Here is a 17,005-nt window from a genome sequence, read left to right on the forward strand (position 1 = left end):
ATAGTGTCTGCCGAATAAATTATCCCTATCATAGCCATTATCTTCCAATGCTAGAAAAAGTTACAGAGTTTTTTAAAGTTAGTAATATTCCACAGATATGGTCAAGAATATATATGGCTGTTGGTGTCAACTGAAGAATGATGTGGTATTTTCTGTCTGCATGCAGTACTATGAACTAATGTTAATAATTCTGTATTTTTTCTCTTTTCTCTGTTAAGATTATTTAAGAAGAAACTGTTTCCTCACATTTTTCCTCCTTTAATATTATAAATTAGTACTGCCAGCGAGTCTTTTCTTAAATGGCTTGGCTTTGCCTTTCCCAGGACAAGTAGAATAAGGAATAGTTTGATATTTCCCCTAGATGCGAGGAGAGGAAAGCAAGATGGGGTACTGTGCCCTGCTCTATATGCCTGTCACGCCTCCCTCCTTATCTCTCTTCCTGCTCATGGGGGTGGAGGCAGATTACGGGAGTGCAGAGAGATCGTCGCTCACTAGACCTCCAAAACCGTTTGTCGATATCTGTAGGAATGAGTTGGGAACGTAACAGCTTTTTTATACTTCTCTGAAATCAAAGCTGTTAGTCTCCTAAGCTAAAAAAGTTGAAAGGAAATCTTGAATAGTAATGGCCACTTAAATTTACTTAAAGATTTCTCACAGACTTGCTTAAAGCCATCTTCTACTCAGAGTCTCAAATAATTATTGGAGGGGAAACTTTTTCCTCCCTTGAATTAAATTAATTCATTTACCTCCAGATGTCTTCAACATTGTCTTTTTAATTCAAGTGAAAAGTCACAAAAATATATTTGGTTTTCCCTAAGTAATATTGGAAACCTTGCTTCTTACAGATATCATGGAATGTATCTATTCCTGAATTAAAAGTCAGAAGGCCAAAATTATGTGTATTCTTCTACCCTTGGATGAGTAACCTAACTCCCCTAAGTCTGTTTCCTCATATGTAAAATTGAGGTTGTGTCTGTCACAGGGTAACTGTGAGACTCAAATCGGATAAAGGTGCATAAAAGAAGGATGGAATTATTATTGTCCCCTTTCTCCTTTCAGAAGGAAGAGTTCAGAGGGAGGAAAGAAGCAATTACTAGAATAAACAGCTTTGGAAGTGTGACCTGGGTTCTCTTTATTGATACATACTTAGAATGCAAACTCAAATGGTCTGGGAAGTAACTTAAATGAACAAACTTGGCAGGTGGAAGATAAGGAGCATTGGGAGGCAGTGACGAATGCAAGCATGCATACCCTGCCTCGAGACATGCAGAGTCACAACTTCTGAACACTGTAACGGATGAACAGAATATTACGTGGGGTTACATCCAGCCAGCAGCTCTCAGCTTGCCATTCCTGCTTTAGCTAACAGTTTGATTTTTTGACATATATTTAGCTTGAGATGCTAAAAGCTAGCAGAATGGAATGATATGCTTGCCTTTCTGTCCTTGCTTGTACCCACTCTGATAGAAACAGAGAAACCAGAACTAAAATGAAGAGGGGTGGGGGGATGGAGGCAGGGTGGATAATAAACAGGTTGAGAGATTAGCATCCACAACTTAGAGTAAGTGTTTTCAGGTTAAAGAGTAAGTTAGAGCAATTTCCATTATTTTAGAATTAGATCTTCAATATCAGGGTGGTTAATGGTGTTAGCTGGGAGGCAGCTAGTAGGTAAATATAAGTCAACATTAAAATTAATTGTATGTAAATAAAATCTTTAAAAAAATGAAGTGGAGTATTTATAAAGTAAAATATAATCCAGTTTTATCAGTCTGTCTTATACTGTATATGTTCTATAAGATTGTGACTCTTCGTATATACCTAGTTCTAGGCCTTGAACTGTGTTATCAACTGAATGATCCAAAGAAACAATGGGAACATTCAAGAGCAAAACTTTTAATAGTCCTATTTTATTTTGTTTAAACTTAATTTTTTTGTATTACATTGAAAGTAATAGAAGTATTTGAAATATTTACTATTGCATGGATAGACTTCAAAACTTAGCATAATAGTAGTCTTATAATGACTTTTATTCAGTCTTTTATATAGTCTGATAATTTGCATGATTCTATGTTCAATGTGCTTTAGACCAAGAGGATATCATTATAAAGATGTTCCGCCTTTAAAACAGTGTAATTTTTGTTTAAGATTACACAAGGACCTTAAAAATTCTCATTCCATGAAATTTACCCAACAACCCTTTTGTTCAACCCCTCTACCTGAATTAAAATGCTAAAGTTTTGTGTTCTTCCAACTCCAGTGAACAGTGTTTCCTCTTTAATTCTAACCTTTGACCCTCTTTCACCCAACAATTGACATCTGGTCATTATTTCTTTTACTGCTTTCCACCCCCTGTTGTCAGATGGACTGTTCTGTTGTCTAAAACACTTGATAGGTGGACAGGTTTATATAATCCGAGGTGAGTTCCTGTAGAGGCTAATTGGATGTTGTCTTTTCATGCAAAAACAAAATACCCTAAAACTTGCCAGCAGTGAAGCTGTCCACCATGTTGGTTTCCAAAAAAATGCACATTTATTATCTGTGGTACTTTAAATAAAACTAACTTAGAATTTATCTCTGATTATGGATGATGGTATTCAGAGTATGTATAAAATAAGCAAAACTTTTTAAATTAAAGGTTTTATTTTTCATGTATTGTATTTTGATTCATACAATAGATATCTCATGAGAAATATTGCAATTTTCATTAAAATTAATTGAAATTTTGATATGAAGTACACATGATGGATCACCATGCTGAAGATCATTTGCATGAGTCTAAAGAACCTGAAAACACAGTTGTTTGAAGAGAGGGTTTATCTCCCAAATAATCAGGCAATGAACTGTTATGTTTCACTTTGTACACTAAACATCACATCCATTTTTTTTGTAATTCATGAAAACAATTAAGAATACCATACTTTAAATTTTACATTAAATTCTGCCAAAAAAAGAGAATCCTGTAGTATTTATTTTAACTATCCAAAAAGCACATTAAATGTACTCTTGCATGAAACCAGGAGAAAGTTTTCCTTGATTTGCTAAACTTTGAGCCCTTAATGCATTTGGCTTCATTTTGGCCCTTTTAAATGTTTTTAAAATATATTTAAAAACCACATCCATGCAGAGATTTTTTTGACATTTCATCCTAAGCTGTTTTGATGTCATCTTTGCATTCTTGTCTTCTTTTTCTCTTTACCATTTGCCTTCATTTCTATTTGTTTGTTTATTCTTATTCTCTGAAAACACAGTGGAATGCTTTACAGTGTTGTGGCTAATTGAGCTTGCTAAGTGTTTATTAATGCTATGATGTCCTGCTTAGTGAAGCTAAATGGGGATGGGGTTGGGAAGGGGTGGTAATGGGAGGTCAAGGATTGGGGGTGGGAGGGTGGAGGAAGGATTATGAGGTATACCTTTAAATTCTAACTATGACGTAGAAGTAGTGAGGTTGAGATATTATGACCCACAAAAGATTTGCATTCTCTGTACTTGTCACATTCTGTAAGCATCAGCATCAAAATGGAATTCGTTGAATTTCCATTAAACATGGTATACACCATATCCTTATAAAGTATAAAGACTTCACGTTCTCAACAAACATCACAAGAAAGGTGTTTTGAGTTTGTTTCAAATGATATTTGTGGTATTTTTTTTTTTCTGTAGATACGTATGTTAAATTAACTCTCCTGAATTCCATGGGTCAAGAGATGTCCAAATGCAAGACATCCATCCGCAGAGGGCAGCCTAATCCAGTATACAAGGAAACTTTTGTTTTTCAAGTGGCCCTATTTCAACTTTCTGATGTGACACTCATACTGTCTGTGTATAACAAACGCAGCATGAAAAGAAAAGAGATGATAGGCTGGATTTCTTTAGGTCTGAACAGCTCTGGAGAAGAGGAGCTCAATCACTGGACTGAAATGAAAGAGTCGAAAGGACAGCAAGTGTGTAGATGGCATGCGTTACTAGAGTCATGATGAATAGGGTAACCAAGCAATTACAATCCAAGGCAGCATTATCGCTGATTGCAGCATTACTGTTTTTACCTAGTCACCATTAGAAGAGCTGTTCTTTGGAGCATCATCCTCAACATTCTACCAGAATGTGTTAAGGTCTGCGGAAAGAGCGTCTAATACTGACACAAATGAAGAAAAGATGTGTCTCTGGTAGAGCTTGTTTGGGAAATGAGACACTTGCATCATCATTGTTAACAGTCCTCCAGAGCTTTAAGAACATACTTTTGGTTTGAAGTTAAGTTTACTTTGGCAAAAGAGCCAGTAATTTCATGAAAAAAAAAAAAAATCAAAACTATAAGTGATTTTTTTAAATCAGAATTTTTAGTTGCAACACTGTTTTAGGATCACCCTAAATGTTAACCAGGAAACACATATTTTGACTGGCTCATCCCTGGTGTTGGAAATGTTCTTTAAGCTGGAAAAAGTAGGTCTCCAGCTCTATCATGAGGCATATCTAATGGTGAAGGATTTCAATTACATAGAAAATTGTTTTATTTCAGATATTTTCCCTTTGTGCACTTAGTTTCATTGTGCCTCAGTTCTTCTCAATAGCACTCAATCTCAAGTGCAAGCAAGTATTCATTTTCATAAAGGAATTTTTTTATATGTTATTTTAAAAAAACCAACAACTCATTTCTTCATTTGCCTCTGCTTTTGCCTGATCCAAAGAGACCCAGTCCCTGGGCTGGTCCTTTGCAAGTCGTTTAGACAGGTTGTACTGTGGAACCACGTAACTTTCTGTTGAAAGCACTTCCTGTATTCTTGTATTCCAATGTAGGAAGCTAATAGAGCAGGACTTTACTTTAAAATACTTTCAACAATTGACTCTCTAAAATTGTAGTAATGTGAAAATACGTTTTTTTACAAACTAAAAAAAAATATAGTAGATAAGCTGATGAAAATTGAAAACAGTTCAAGTTAAAGAAAATGTTAATTGTCTGCTCTGAGAATGGAATGACCAACACTGCATAAAGCAGGTATAGTTCCAATAAGAAACTGTTCTCTCTCTAAATCTTCTTCAGTCTTACTTCGATTTGTACTTGTGATCTAAAGACTCTCCAGTTCTCAGTTTGAATCAGAACATCATGTTAAAAACAGTTCTGAGATTCCTTATGAAATTTCTAGTGACCTGTGACTAGATTTTATGAAACTTACAGATACGTTCTTCAACGTGACGTCATTCTGTGCCTTTCATGTAAGTTACATTTGCTCATACAGCTTGAAAGTTGTATTTGCAAAATTAGGCCTTCAATTTTTATAAATGTAAAGATTCCTCAGAACAGTGTCACAAGATCTTTATTTCCTCTGAAGTATGTAAAAGTTGTATAATGTGCTAATTTTTTTAAATGGCAAGGCATTTTCATTTGTTGTTTTTATATTTAGGAACTCTTATTAATCAGGAATATTATAAGCTGTTTTCTTTTTAATTTTGCTTCTTGCCCAGTATATAATTTATGCATATACTTTATTAAAATAGAATATGTTTTGTATATATGAAAAATATTTTCTTCCTTCTCTTTCTAATTTCTAATTAAACTAGACAAAAACATACTATTTACCAGTTACTAAAAAGCAGCATACCATTGTTCCTAGTCCCAACTAAGCACTATATATTAGTGCTTGTTATTACACGAGGACTTGTTATTACCACAATAACAAAACCGTGCATAGACATTATTATTTCAGCTTGGCTCTACTGAAAGGCCTTAAAAGAAATCCAAAAAGACAGTGAACTCCTAATATTTTTTAGTTTAAAAAATGGCAGCTCTATGCACTCATATACACGAATTATAAGATAAAATACAGATGTTATATTGGGTGACCTGAGGTTTAAGAATGTATGTTACAGAGTTGCATTAAAGAGAAAACCCATTCTTCTATTGTTACACTAACGAGCTTTTTCCAGGGTTTTTTAATAAATGAGTTAAGTTACAAAGTTAGAATCTGTATCAAATGGTGAAATATCTCACGTACATATTTTCAGCAACAGTATGGAAAGAGATTTGAAGGGGGGTTGTAGACCTTAGTGAGAAACTGGATTTAAGCATTTCACGCAACGAGGATCTTTTCTGGCTTTGAAACAACTGACTGCATTGCTAAGAACTGGGATCTTCCTAATGGAAAGAGTTAGTCTTAGTCGTAGCTATAACAAAGCCTAATCAGTAATCGAACACATTATGAGACCAGTGTGGTGCTTTCTCCTTCAGTGATGAAAAGACCTAACTAGCTGTTATTTGCTAAATCTGGCTTTCTTCAGACTCTGCCCAGAACTGTGTGTGCACTTTGGTCTGTCATTACGGGGTTATCTGGTATAGATATCAAATCCAATGTGGCTTAAAAATTAATCAACAATATTAAAGGTTTTTTAAGAAGGACCCTACCTCCACCCCAGCTGCCAAGTCCTCAAAGAGTATGAATTTATGTGTATGTGTATCTGTATACACACACATGCCTATACATACACACACACATACACACACACACACACACACACTTGTAAAGGTGAAGGTGCCCTGGCTTTTTCCAATATCTAATTAGAGAAACATTTATCAAGTTTATGGATTATTTTTCTCCTCTGTATATTTACTAGAAATTATATTTGGTTTTGGGTGCTATTTGCTACCATTCTCCTCCACACACAGCAAAATATGTATATTTTTATCTTGTGGATTGACACAACTTAGCGTAATTACTCCCCAAAATTTATCTATTCTTTTAGCAAAAGATTAAATAGGTCTCGAGAGACCCACTTCACTCTACTGAATCTAATGTACAAGACAGTGCTACTGCTCTTTTGTGTGCTTAAATTTGCATGAAAGCGTAAAGGCAAAATCTTGTATCTCAGCAGTTTGCAGCAAATAGGGGCCCACCGGTGGGCAGCAGGTTCTGTCTCAGAAACTTGAGCAAGACAACGCACTTTCTTATTGTTCTCTTAAAGTCCCCAAAGTTTTATAAAAAATGAGATAGTCCAAATATGGCAATTGACTGGCATTCATGAGAGCTCCTGAGCCTGGAATTACAGGCTTTATCTGTCTCCCAAATGAGCTGCAAAATGTAGTTGCTTATTACTGCCCAGGAAACAAAGAGTATTTCAAATCAGTAAAGAATTTGTTTAGTAGAATATCCTCTTACTTTCAGAAGCGTTCTTCTATACTCTCGTGTCTTCTGTACTGTCCACATTTTGTGTGAAATCCATTTATTTGTCTGTCTTCTTACTATGCATTCAGTGAATTCTCCATAATGTATTTAGTGACAAAAATAATAAATTGGACCACAATTTTAAATTTAAAGAAAAGCCAGTAAGTATCGAAGCTACCTTGATTAGTATACACATGTTTAAGTGTAGGGCCTGGTAGGGTGGTTTCATCCAGCCTAGTGCAGATAGATGCCCAGGGCTACATGTTAAATCATTTTCTTGATACCCTCATTATTTTCATTTACTTCTCAGGTGAATCAGAAGCATAATCACTGATCGCAAGGTAAGACAGCATCCATAGGGTAAGAGGTCATAGAATTGAGGGTGTTAAGATGAAGATGGAGACCAAATGAGATCACAGCTTTTCAAGTGAACTGAGAGGCGATTTGAAGGTACAAATCTCAGATGAAATAAGAACAGTAGTCACCAACAAATTTTTTCCTGATATGAATAGAAATGACACAAATCCACTGGCCTAAAATTGCCATTCGCCTAGATGGACTAGATGGCCAATTCATAGAGATTTTTCTCATCGATGGTCATTACATTATTTCACACTGATAGTTCTCATCCATCAGTTTTTATTTCTTGTCTTCTTCCATTCACCACCTCCCAGCTCACCCATGGCCTGCACTGGAGGTAGCCATCATCATCCCCACCAACCAAACTCAATATTGAGCAGAAAGCTAAATATGCGATGAAACATTTTTTTAATTAACTTTTAAGACATCATCTGTGCCCACCAAAATGTATAATGATGATGATGGTAACTGCTCTAATTTATTAAGGTCTAGCATTATAATTTATTATTTCTTTTGATTCTCACAACAATGCTATAAAGTAAAGAATATTTTCAAATTTTATAGATGAAGAAACTACAGCATAGGGGTTAAGCAGACTTGCCCAAGGTCATCCAGTAAGTAAGTAGTAGAAATGAGATTAGAACCCAGGTATAAATTACTCTAAAACCTCTACTACACTTACTGCAATTGCATTCCCTCTTTACCAGTTGCAAGAAAAACAGTTAGGACAACATTGTATTCATCAGTAATCCCATCCACCTAATGGAATGGCAGAACTAGAAAAAAAGAAGGAAAAATCAGAGCTTGGGAAAGAGAAACACAAGACAAAGAAGATCAGAGATTTTTTTTCCCTCAGGATACAAATGGTACTTCTGTGTAATATTTTGTAGATGACTTTTGATTTCCAGAGACTTGGAAACTAATTTACTCTACAAATTTAACCTATACTTATATTCTGAAAATATGTTAATCAATTGGTTCTGCTCCTTATCTACTTTTGGGAATCCAAGATATTTTAATTGTATATGATCGCCTTTCTATGAAGTAGATATCCTGTATCCTTTAGCAGGTATCTTGCCCATATCAGTGGTGAGAGAAATGACCCTTTCTTCCTCTGTGCTCTCATTGTAATTTATTTGTTTCTTACATACCCTTTATTAAGGTATAACTGCATTACAGCTAATTTTATTACATGTCTTTCTTTCTTCCTTAATAGTAGTAAATGCCTTGTCTTACTATCTTTATGTGCCCCTTGCTCATAGTAGGCATATAATAAATACTGAATCGAACTAAATTTCCTATAAAGAAATCAATAATACTGTTATATAGGTCTCAGTTTTATGAATCTTATGTAATGCATGGATTTATTTATTCTTTTATTTTATATATATATTTGTAAGGGGACCTACTATGTGTCATGTATTGTTCTAAGTACTACAGATGCAGAGATCGTATATTAGAGAGACAAAGTCTTTTTGCTCTCATGGAGCTTGCATTCTAAGGTAGGAAGATAGCCAAAGAATGATATGCATTTAGTAGAGTACAATGTGGGATCAGAACAATCTTCCTGGGGAAGTTTACCCTTGAGGTGGATCTTAAAGAACAAACACAAGGAATATATTCTCTCCAAGGGCAAAATCTGAAACAACTGTAGTATGTCCCAAACTATGGTGTTTAAGAATTATTTCGAGAGCTTAATTTGTATTCCAAAGTCCCACCTCCAGAGATGTTTGTTTCATTTGGTCTGGAGTGGAGCCCACAAATCTACATTTTATTAAGCTTTCCAGGAAATTCTGTGTGAGATACCTTGATTTAGAATATTGAGCTCATGATACAGAATTACTGATAGCAATGTTTCAGTGTCCATAGATTAAATTTATAATAGTGATAATTAAGAGTGAGATTATGACTGGGGCTAGTGCTATTGATCTTTTATTTGTGCTTCCTTAAAAAGAAAAATATTTAACAAAACATTAAAAGATGTTTAATTATGAGTTCCTGTACATTCACATTCAACATAACTTTTTCAAAGTGTTCCTTGGTATAATAAATTCTATTATGTTTTATGATTCCTGAAAATTACTTGGTTTATGGTTCACATACTCCCCTGTAAGCAGTCTTTACAGTGATAAATATAAGGCAAAGAGAGAGTCTGAGGAGCTATTTGCCGAGTATCTCTCTGTCGGTATTCTCAACGAAATTAGGCTGACCTATAGGTAAGTTTATGGTAACAGCTGTAAATGGTGGCATTTTTAATTCCTGTGGATAGTCAGCTTTATTAACTTTTAGCATTCTCGTCAGTGGCTTCCCTGTCCTCACACTCATCACATGAACCTCGTTTCTGGATTCTTCACTAGCAACACCAATGTTTCTATCACCTCTTCCCCAATCTCTATTTCCTTGCTTCTTTCTGCTCTTTCTTAGGATCTGCCTTCCTCTTTCTGTAAAAATAAATACTGTGCGTGCAGTTCATCTGAGTTTCTCTCTTCCCTCATTCAAAATGTAGACATACCTTCTTCTCTCGTGTAATATTTCACATGAATAGAATTTACATTTAGAAACGTTTTCCCCCCAAGAAAGATCTGTGATTAACCCACTGAAAAATGCGGTTATTTAAATATTTCAGATGATCTGGTAGGGAATTGGGCTGTTTTGTAACTGCTGCTGTATCATTGTGTTTGGTCTGTTTATAAATAACCTGAGACCCGGTTAATGCAAATTTAACGTGAAAGTGTGTGATAGACGGGAATTATTAGCCCATTATCAAAAATGAGTCTTGCTCTTTTCTCTCCCTGTTTAGACAGGTAGGTTTCTCTTTACAGTCCTTCTTTCTTTCTCCCTGCCCTTTTGCCCATTTGCATTCACATACATTCACACCGAATACCGGAGTTCATAGCCTGACTTTTTTTTGTTAATCACATGGACCCGACAGTGGGAGGACCAGTTGGGTTTTCCCGATGACGAGAGGGAGCAAAGCACGTTTCCCGTTACTCACTGGAGGTTAGGTTTGCTCTGGCGATGATTGTACTCCCCTCCACTAGTGGGAAGTACTCTAAAACGTTGTCCGGGTCAGGAGCGGAGAAGGAAACTTGAGTATTAATCCAACAGAATTTTGGCATATTTTATTACAGAATCTCAACCCTTAGCACATAAAAATCTCTAAATAACTGCAAAGTCACTGCTATGGCAGTCGTCATGCAAGATTTTTGACATTATTTCCATGTCAGTTTGACAGTCTATCTTCCATTGTCCTATTAGTTTACTTTCCTTCTTCACCCTTTATTATTCTGATCAGTATTTGATGTTTGAGCTTGTCTTTTTAAATATTCAAGACTACTTTAAAAAGAACACCCTTACTACCTTTCTGTTCATTCCTTTAACATGTGATCTCTCACCTGACACATTGTTTTTAAAATGAATACCCAATAGATGAAATATAATACTCCATTATGCACCGAAAAAATAATTTTCTGGTATTCATTTATATATTCAGATATCGCTGGAATGCTTATTTCCGTAAATCTAAGCAGTTAATATTTTTTTCTTCAAATTTTTATTTAAATTCTAGCTATTTAACATCCAGTGCAGTTAATATTAAAGGTGACTATTTTGCTTAATGAGAAAGTAGGAATTTTCCCATTTCTCTGAGATTTATTGCTTGTCTTGCCTCACATCTGGTCGAAGGGGGATGGTTGTGAGCCTCTTACCAGCCCTTCATCTGTCAGTTTCTGAGTGTGCTCACCTCCTGCGCATGGTATTGTTTCCAGTAACAACCAAACCTTTTCTACCCCGGGGGGGAGGTCCTCCGCAGTGATTCCTGTTCCTAACCTCACTAATGTGGATGGAAGTACCACATGAGCACCAATAGGCAAAAAGGACCCCAAAAGCATAAAGGAACAATATCTTAGAGCCCCCAGCACAGGATGGTAACCTGAATACCTACACTTGATTCTAGTCATAACAGAGTAGAAGCCCACTTCTCAGAAGTGAGACTTTAGGGCATTATGTCCTATCCTAAATTCCCTCCTTTTGGTCTTCTATCTTCTCCCTCTCCCTTGTACATTCTTTTTTTTTTTTTTTTTTTAATTTTGTGAGAAAGCCTCAAAAAGCCATGGTTTTAAAAATGTCAAATGTTAACTTGGCAGAATTTCAAAAAAGGGAAACTGAAGTAAAGACCATAGAGTCATAGGAAGGCTTGTGTTGGGAGGGAGAGGGCGTTTGTTTTTGTTTGGGGCAGTCGTTCTGGACAAATACTGAGAACATTTACAACATTCTATGATTATGTCACATTTGTTTTGCGAGGGGAAACCAGGGTAGCTTTTGCATATAAATCGGCTGGCTTAGTACTTAAATATATTTAAACAATTACTTGAAGCACAGCTAGAAAATAATGGTGGCACTTCTAACAGTATTTTGCAATTATAAATATCACTTTAAATTTACTTAAGAGAAAGTTTCCAGTAGTAGCTTGCATTACAAAATTAATTTATAATGTTTCTCCCTAATTTTAATTAGATGATTTCTGTTTTTGTGGTGAAAATATAGTGGCAACAATTTTGAGGAATCTTTAAAACTGTCATAGAGAGGACAGCCAAACTTTGGCTGGATTTTTATTAGAATTTTGAAATAAAGTGTTATCAATGTTCCTTTTCAGTTCAGTTAGTCTTTATGAAGAACCAATTATTATATGAGCTTTAAGGTTCTCGATAAATGTTAGGATCTATTCTTTTTCTCAAACAATGTTCACAACTGCTCAATATTCTTGCATTGTGTTTTATTTCTCAAAGTAACATAATTTTTATGGAAAACTCAATTAGTGGAATGTTACATTGAATATCCCCTTACTTTGCTTCTTTTTTCCTTTCTTCTTGTTTCTTTCTTTCCTTTTTTCTTTTCTTTTTTTTTTTTTTTTTGGAGGCGAAGAGACTTCCTTAATAGTATAGTTTCTACAGAGCTTTCTTACTTATTTTTCTAATAATGGATATAACAGTGTGGTGAAGTTTAAATGCTCTGTGAGCAAAACTATTAAACAACCTGAAGAAATGCACTGCTGATTAACATTTCCCTTGGTCTTCAATTGTCTCCATATTTTCTAGTGACTCTACACCATTAATGGATCTTGTTAATATATATAAGTGTCTTTATGGTTATCAACAGTGTTGTACTATCGTCACATATTCATTTGCATTTGGGGTCAAAAATCTAAACAGATGCGTGTGTGAAACAACCCATTTTATAGAATGAGCATATATCTAATCACTTTCATGTAATTGAAATGTGCTATATGTGGTATTTTATTCTCCTGTCTACTTTTCTACTATCTATACACCGATTGTCTCGGTGCCTTTTTCCTTTTGTATAATTGTATTACGTAAAAAAAATCGCTGACCTCTCTGTAAACAATATAAGAACTGTTAAAATTATTAATCCAAGGAAATTTTAATGGCAGTTTGATTTTCCAGAGAATAAATTTTTGTGTGGGTTAAAAGTTACCTTTCTTCTTCACCTTTCTGTCAGAAATCTCTTCACGTGTTAGCATTCACTTGGAATGGTAAGCAGTCGTCTTCTCGGATGAGCATACACAAAAACCAGCCCAAATTCTTATCATTGACAAGCGTCAATATGATCATTGCCCAGAATAATGTCAATTGCATAAGCAAATATCGGATGGAGACATGTAAATGTTATTAAGATGTCGATTTTGAAAGGAATCTCATTTCAACATGCTATAAAATATTGCTGTCACAGTGTTTCGGTCATTTTATTTTAATTCTGGGTCAAATGTGACCTCCAAAGAAAACAGACTACAGCAAATTTAAACATTTTAAAATCATCTCCTTTAAAGTTCACAAATAAGTCAAGAATGAAACTAGCTTCAAAGTGATCTCAGCATCTTCAGCTGGAATAGGTATACACGTACACTGTTACCTAGCTTACTGTGAACGTGTCATAATTCATTGGTATCACCATTCTATTTAAGAAAATCATTTTGTATTTGGCAATAGCAGTTTGTTGATTCCCAGTCCTTTTTTATTAGGCATTTATTGTATTATTTCCCAAAGACCTTGAGTTTAGATATATTTTTTCATATTTTATTCCCATGTCTTTTATTTCCAGCAACAAAGATTTATAAAAACAGACTGTAGAAGTACTGTTTTCCATATTGAAAAGAATTTAAACTTTTGGTGCTCTAAAATTGACAGAAATTAAAGTTGCTACAATACTCTCTAATCTCTGTCTTTGAATCTTTAGTTCCATAAATTAACCAGAAGTCTTTTTCAGTTAACTTTTTTTAAGACTAGAACACCGATGCTCGATTTCTCTGGTTTAATTTTTTTTTAATTAAAATTAAATTTCAATAGAGTTGCGTCTACTGAAATACAAAATGTGAAACACTTCTGCTTAAAATAAATGGGTTCATAATTTAATCTCCAGCTAAGTTTAAGGAACTTATACCCCTTCCCAGTACTCGTTGCTGAATTCACCCCCCTACCCCCAAAAACAAAAAACAGGCTGGGTTTCAACTATTAAGACCTTTAAGGTTAAAGAAGCAAAAATAATAGACTTGCTTATGCGCTTACCCCAAAAACAGTGATACTTATTTGGGTCATGGCTTATTGTCTTTCACAGAATTACAATTGATATAAAGTGAAATTTCCAGCAGAAAATAGGCACATCTGCATTATAACTAGAAAATCATTAAATTACCATGTTTTTATTGTTGCAGAGGGATTTAGGTAGTTATTCATCATACCATATTCTCTCTCTCTCTCTCTCTCTCTATATATATATATAATAAATACTCAAGATTATGTTTTAATTGCAAATTGATTGTAACTCTTTTGATCTCCAGTATGCAAAATATTTAAGTCAACTTTTTCTTTCCGTAGATTATCAAAATATTCCATGATGTTTCCCATTTGAAAATAAAGTAATTCTCAATTTAAAAATAAAAGGTCTCAGTAAATATGTGAAAAATTTTGTTTAATTAGTGCTTTTCAATCAATTAAAATAATACACTCAATGCTTCTATGTACTTAAATGCCAAATAAACGGGGACAAATTATATAAGAATCTCAGAAACTTATATTAGCTAGAGGGGAAAACTGAAGGCATATACTAAGTTGACATAAGGAAAACATATCTAAGGGAAAACTTTCCAAGCAATCCTTTTAACATGTGATAGAAACTGCCCACTCTTTACCAAAATCCATGTTTTCCTTTCTGGTGTCATAAGACTACATTTCTTGGCCTCCCTTGAAATTACGAATGGCCATACGACTGAGTTCTAGCCAGTGGAATATGACGCACACCAATTTTGAAGAGGCTTTTTAAGGAATAACTGTGCTGTTTCCATGCCTCCTTTCACTTCCCACTGGCTGATACAGAGGAAAATGAAAGCCAAGGACATGGCAGAGCCACCAGTTGGAAAGATTCTGGGTCACTGAGTCACTTCACAGGAAAGAGACAACCAGATGTATTTGCCTTGGAATGTTAACATAAATGAGAAGAAAAACTTCTACTGTATTTGAGCCTTTACACATTTTAGAGCCCACTTGTTACTACAAACAATCGAAACCAAAACAAATATTGGGACCTTGCAGGGGGTTCTTCGAGAATGAATGTTTACAAGTATGTGACAGTGGCTTAGCAGCCAAGCACCCAGCAGTGGGGGAATAGCTAAGAGCAGGCTGAAAACTATAACCCGTATCACGCAGGGGCAAAGCATTTGATAAAACAGTTGCCTGTTGTACGTGGAAGGTGGTCGGTAAGACTAGGAACCTATAGTTCAGGGGAAATGAATGGAAAGAGCCAAAGCAACAGTGTATTCGATATTTTTCCTGCTGAAAAATAACTACAAGTATACAAGTAAACTCGGGCAGGAAATAAATGGTTTTCCTGCAGAGATTGAAGGGAATGGAGAGAGCCCAGGGGTTACATGCCGTAGGGGCTTGATAAGTCTCCTGCTTCTGAACCCCACATATTAAAAGGGGTCTTCAGTAAGAAAGGCCTATCAAGACTGCTCAGCTAAACAAAGGGACTCACCATATGGCAAAGATCAGAATTTAAAGTGTTGCCTCTTGGGACGCCTGGGTGGGGCAGTCGGTTAAGTGGCCGACTCTTGGTGTCGGCTCAGGTCATGGTCTTGGGGTCGTGGGATCGAGCATCAGGCTCTGCACTCACGCGGAGTCTACTTCAACTTCTCTCTCCCTCTCCCACTCACCCTCTCTCTCCAAAATAAAATTTTTAAAAATAAATTGTCGCCTCTTATTTTAGAGCAACTTCAGGGAAACCTGCATGCTTATGAAGCACGCTATGAAAGTTGTATAACCCTCAGGAAGGAAACCGTTCTCAATGCCTGCTTCAGATGAAACCATCACAGGTAACCCTTCCCGGAAGTCAGAGCAGAAGGATGCGGAGAATAACGGATACGGGAGCTTCTCTCAGAGAATAGATCCAGAGTAAATCCGAACTCTGTTGGGTGCCTGGGTGGCTCAGTCGGTTAAGTGTCTGACTCTCCATTTCAGCTAAGGTCATGATCTCAGGGTTGTGAGATCAAGCCCCGTGTTGGGCTCTGCGCTGGGTGTGGAGCCTGCTTGGGATTCTCTCTCTCTCCCTCTGCCCCTCCTCCTCCATCTTTCTGCTAAGAGGGAAGTAAGGGTTTTCCCTGCTATGAATCCCTGACTGCTGTTACGTTTTTCATTCTTCCCCTTTTCAAATGAGAACTTTAATTGCAGTTAACCACTTCCTGCTCTACATTGTATATTTGGTGGAGGTTGGGGAGCAGGTAATTTGTCTTTACATTCCCAGGTCACTGAACATGATGAAAAGGAGAGAGCATCACCAGAGAAATGGGACTTGGAAAACATTGCAATAACTGGATGGGACTTGAAGTTATCTTCTTTAGGGAGAATGTAAGCTATTTAACAAAATCTCTGTTCTCCTCTTCCTGGACACACGCTAGACCACATTTCCCAGCCTTTCCTGCAGATATCTGTAGCTATGTGACCAACTGGAACGTGAGTGGAAGGGATACTCTTCATTTCTAGGCCAAATGCCTCCTTCAGGGTCTCTTTCCCCATCCATTAATTAGCTGGTTACAGATGATGACAAGTGTCCAAGGGGACGGTGGAGCCACAAGACAAAAGGAACCAACGTCCTGGAGTCAGTGCTTGGACATCACCTTCCCACCAGCCAATAGTTTCTTCTGCAGAAGAATTGTTACATGGACAAGAAACAAACTGTACTTGAGCTATTACAGATTTCGGGTCTATTTTGTGCTTGCGGCAACAACCTTAACACCGATAGGTAAGTTCATGGCTCCAAGCTGGCATCTGAGACAAACATGGTGGCGTTATAGCCAAAAGGACAAAACTGCCACACAGTATGAGGAAGGACAAGGTCTGACACCTGATTCTGGGGGGAACCAAAACCAAAGAATGGGGTAGGTCCCAGGAACACGGTCTGCCACCACTTCCTGAAGTTATTTTTAG

The 17,005-nt window shown here is 36.1% G+C and overlaps 1 protein-coding gene across 11 annotated transcripts in view; it reads left to right on the plus strand.

The window, feature by feature from the left end:
- SYT14 (synaptotagmin 14) overlaps nucleotides 1-14,243 on the plus strand; it is a 204,858-nt gene extending 190,615 nt beyond the window's left edge. For 7 of the 11 annotated variants that reach the window (XM_032393166.1, XM_032393164.1, XM_032393168.1 and 4 more), the window contains 2 exons: nucleotides 2,360-2,416; nucleotides 3,661-14,243. In XM_032393166.1, coding sequence (XP_032249057.1) covers nucleotides 2,360-2,416; nucleotides 3,661-3,974 — 371 coding nt within the window. In that variant the 3' untranslated portion in view covers nucleotides 3,975-14,243. The other 4 variants (XR_004297971.1, XM_032393165.1, XM_032393162.1 and 1 more) reach the window with 4 other exon arrangements.
- Nucleotides 14,244-17,005: the final 2,762 nt, after the last annotated feature.

Source organism: Phoca vitulina, unplaced genomic scaffold, assembly GCF_004348235.1.
Source record: "Phoca vitulina isolate PV1807 unplaced genomic scaffold, GSC_HSeal_1.0 scaffold71, whole genome shotgun sequence".
NCBI classification, from domain to species: Eukaryota; Metazoa; Chordata; class Mammalia; order Carnivora; family Phocidae; genus Phoca; species Phoca vitulina.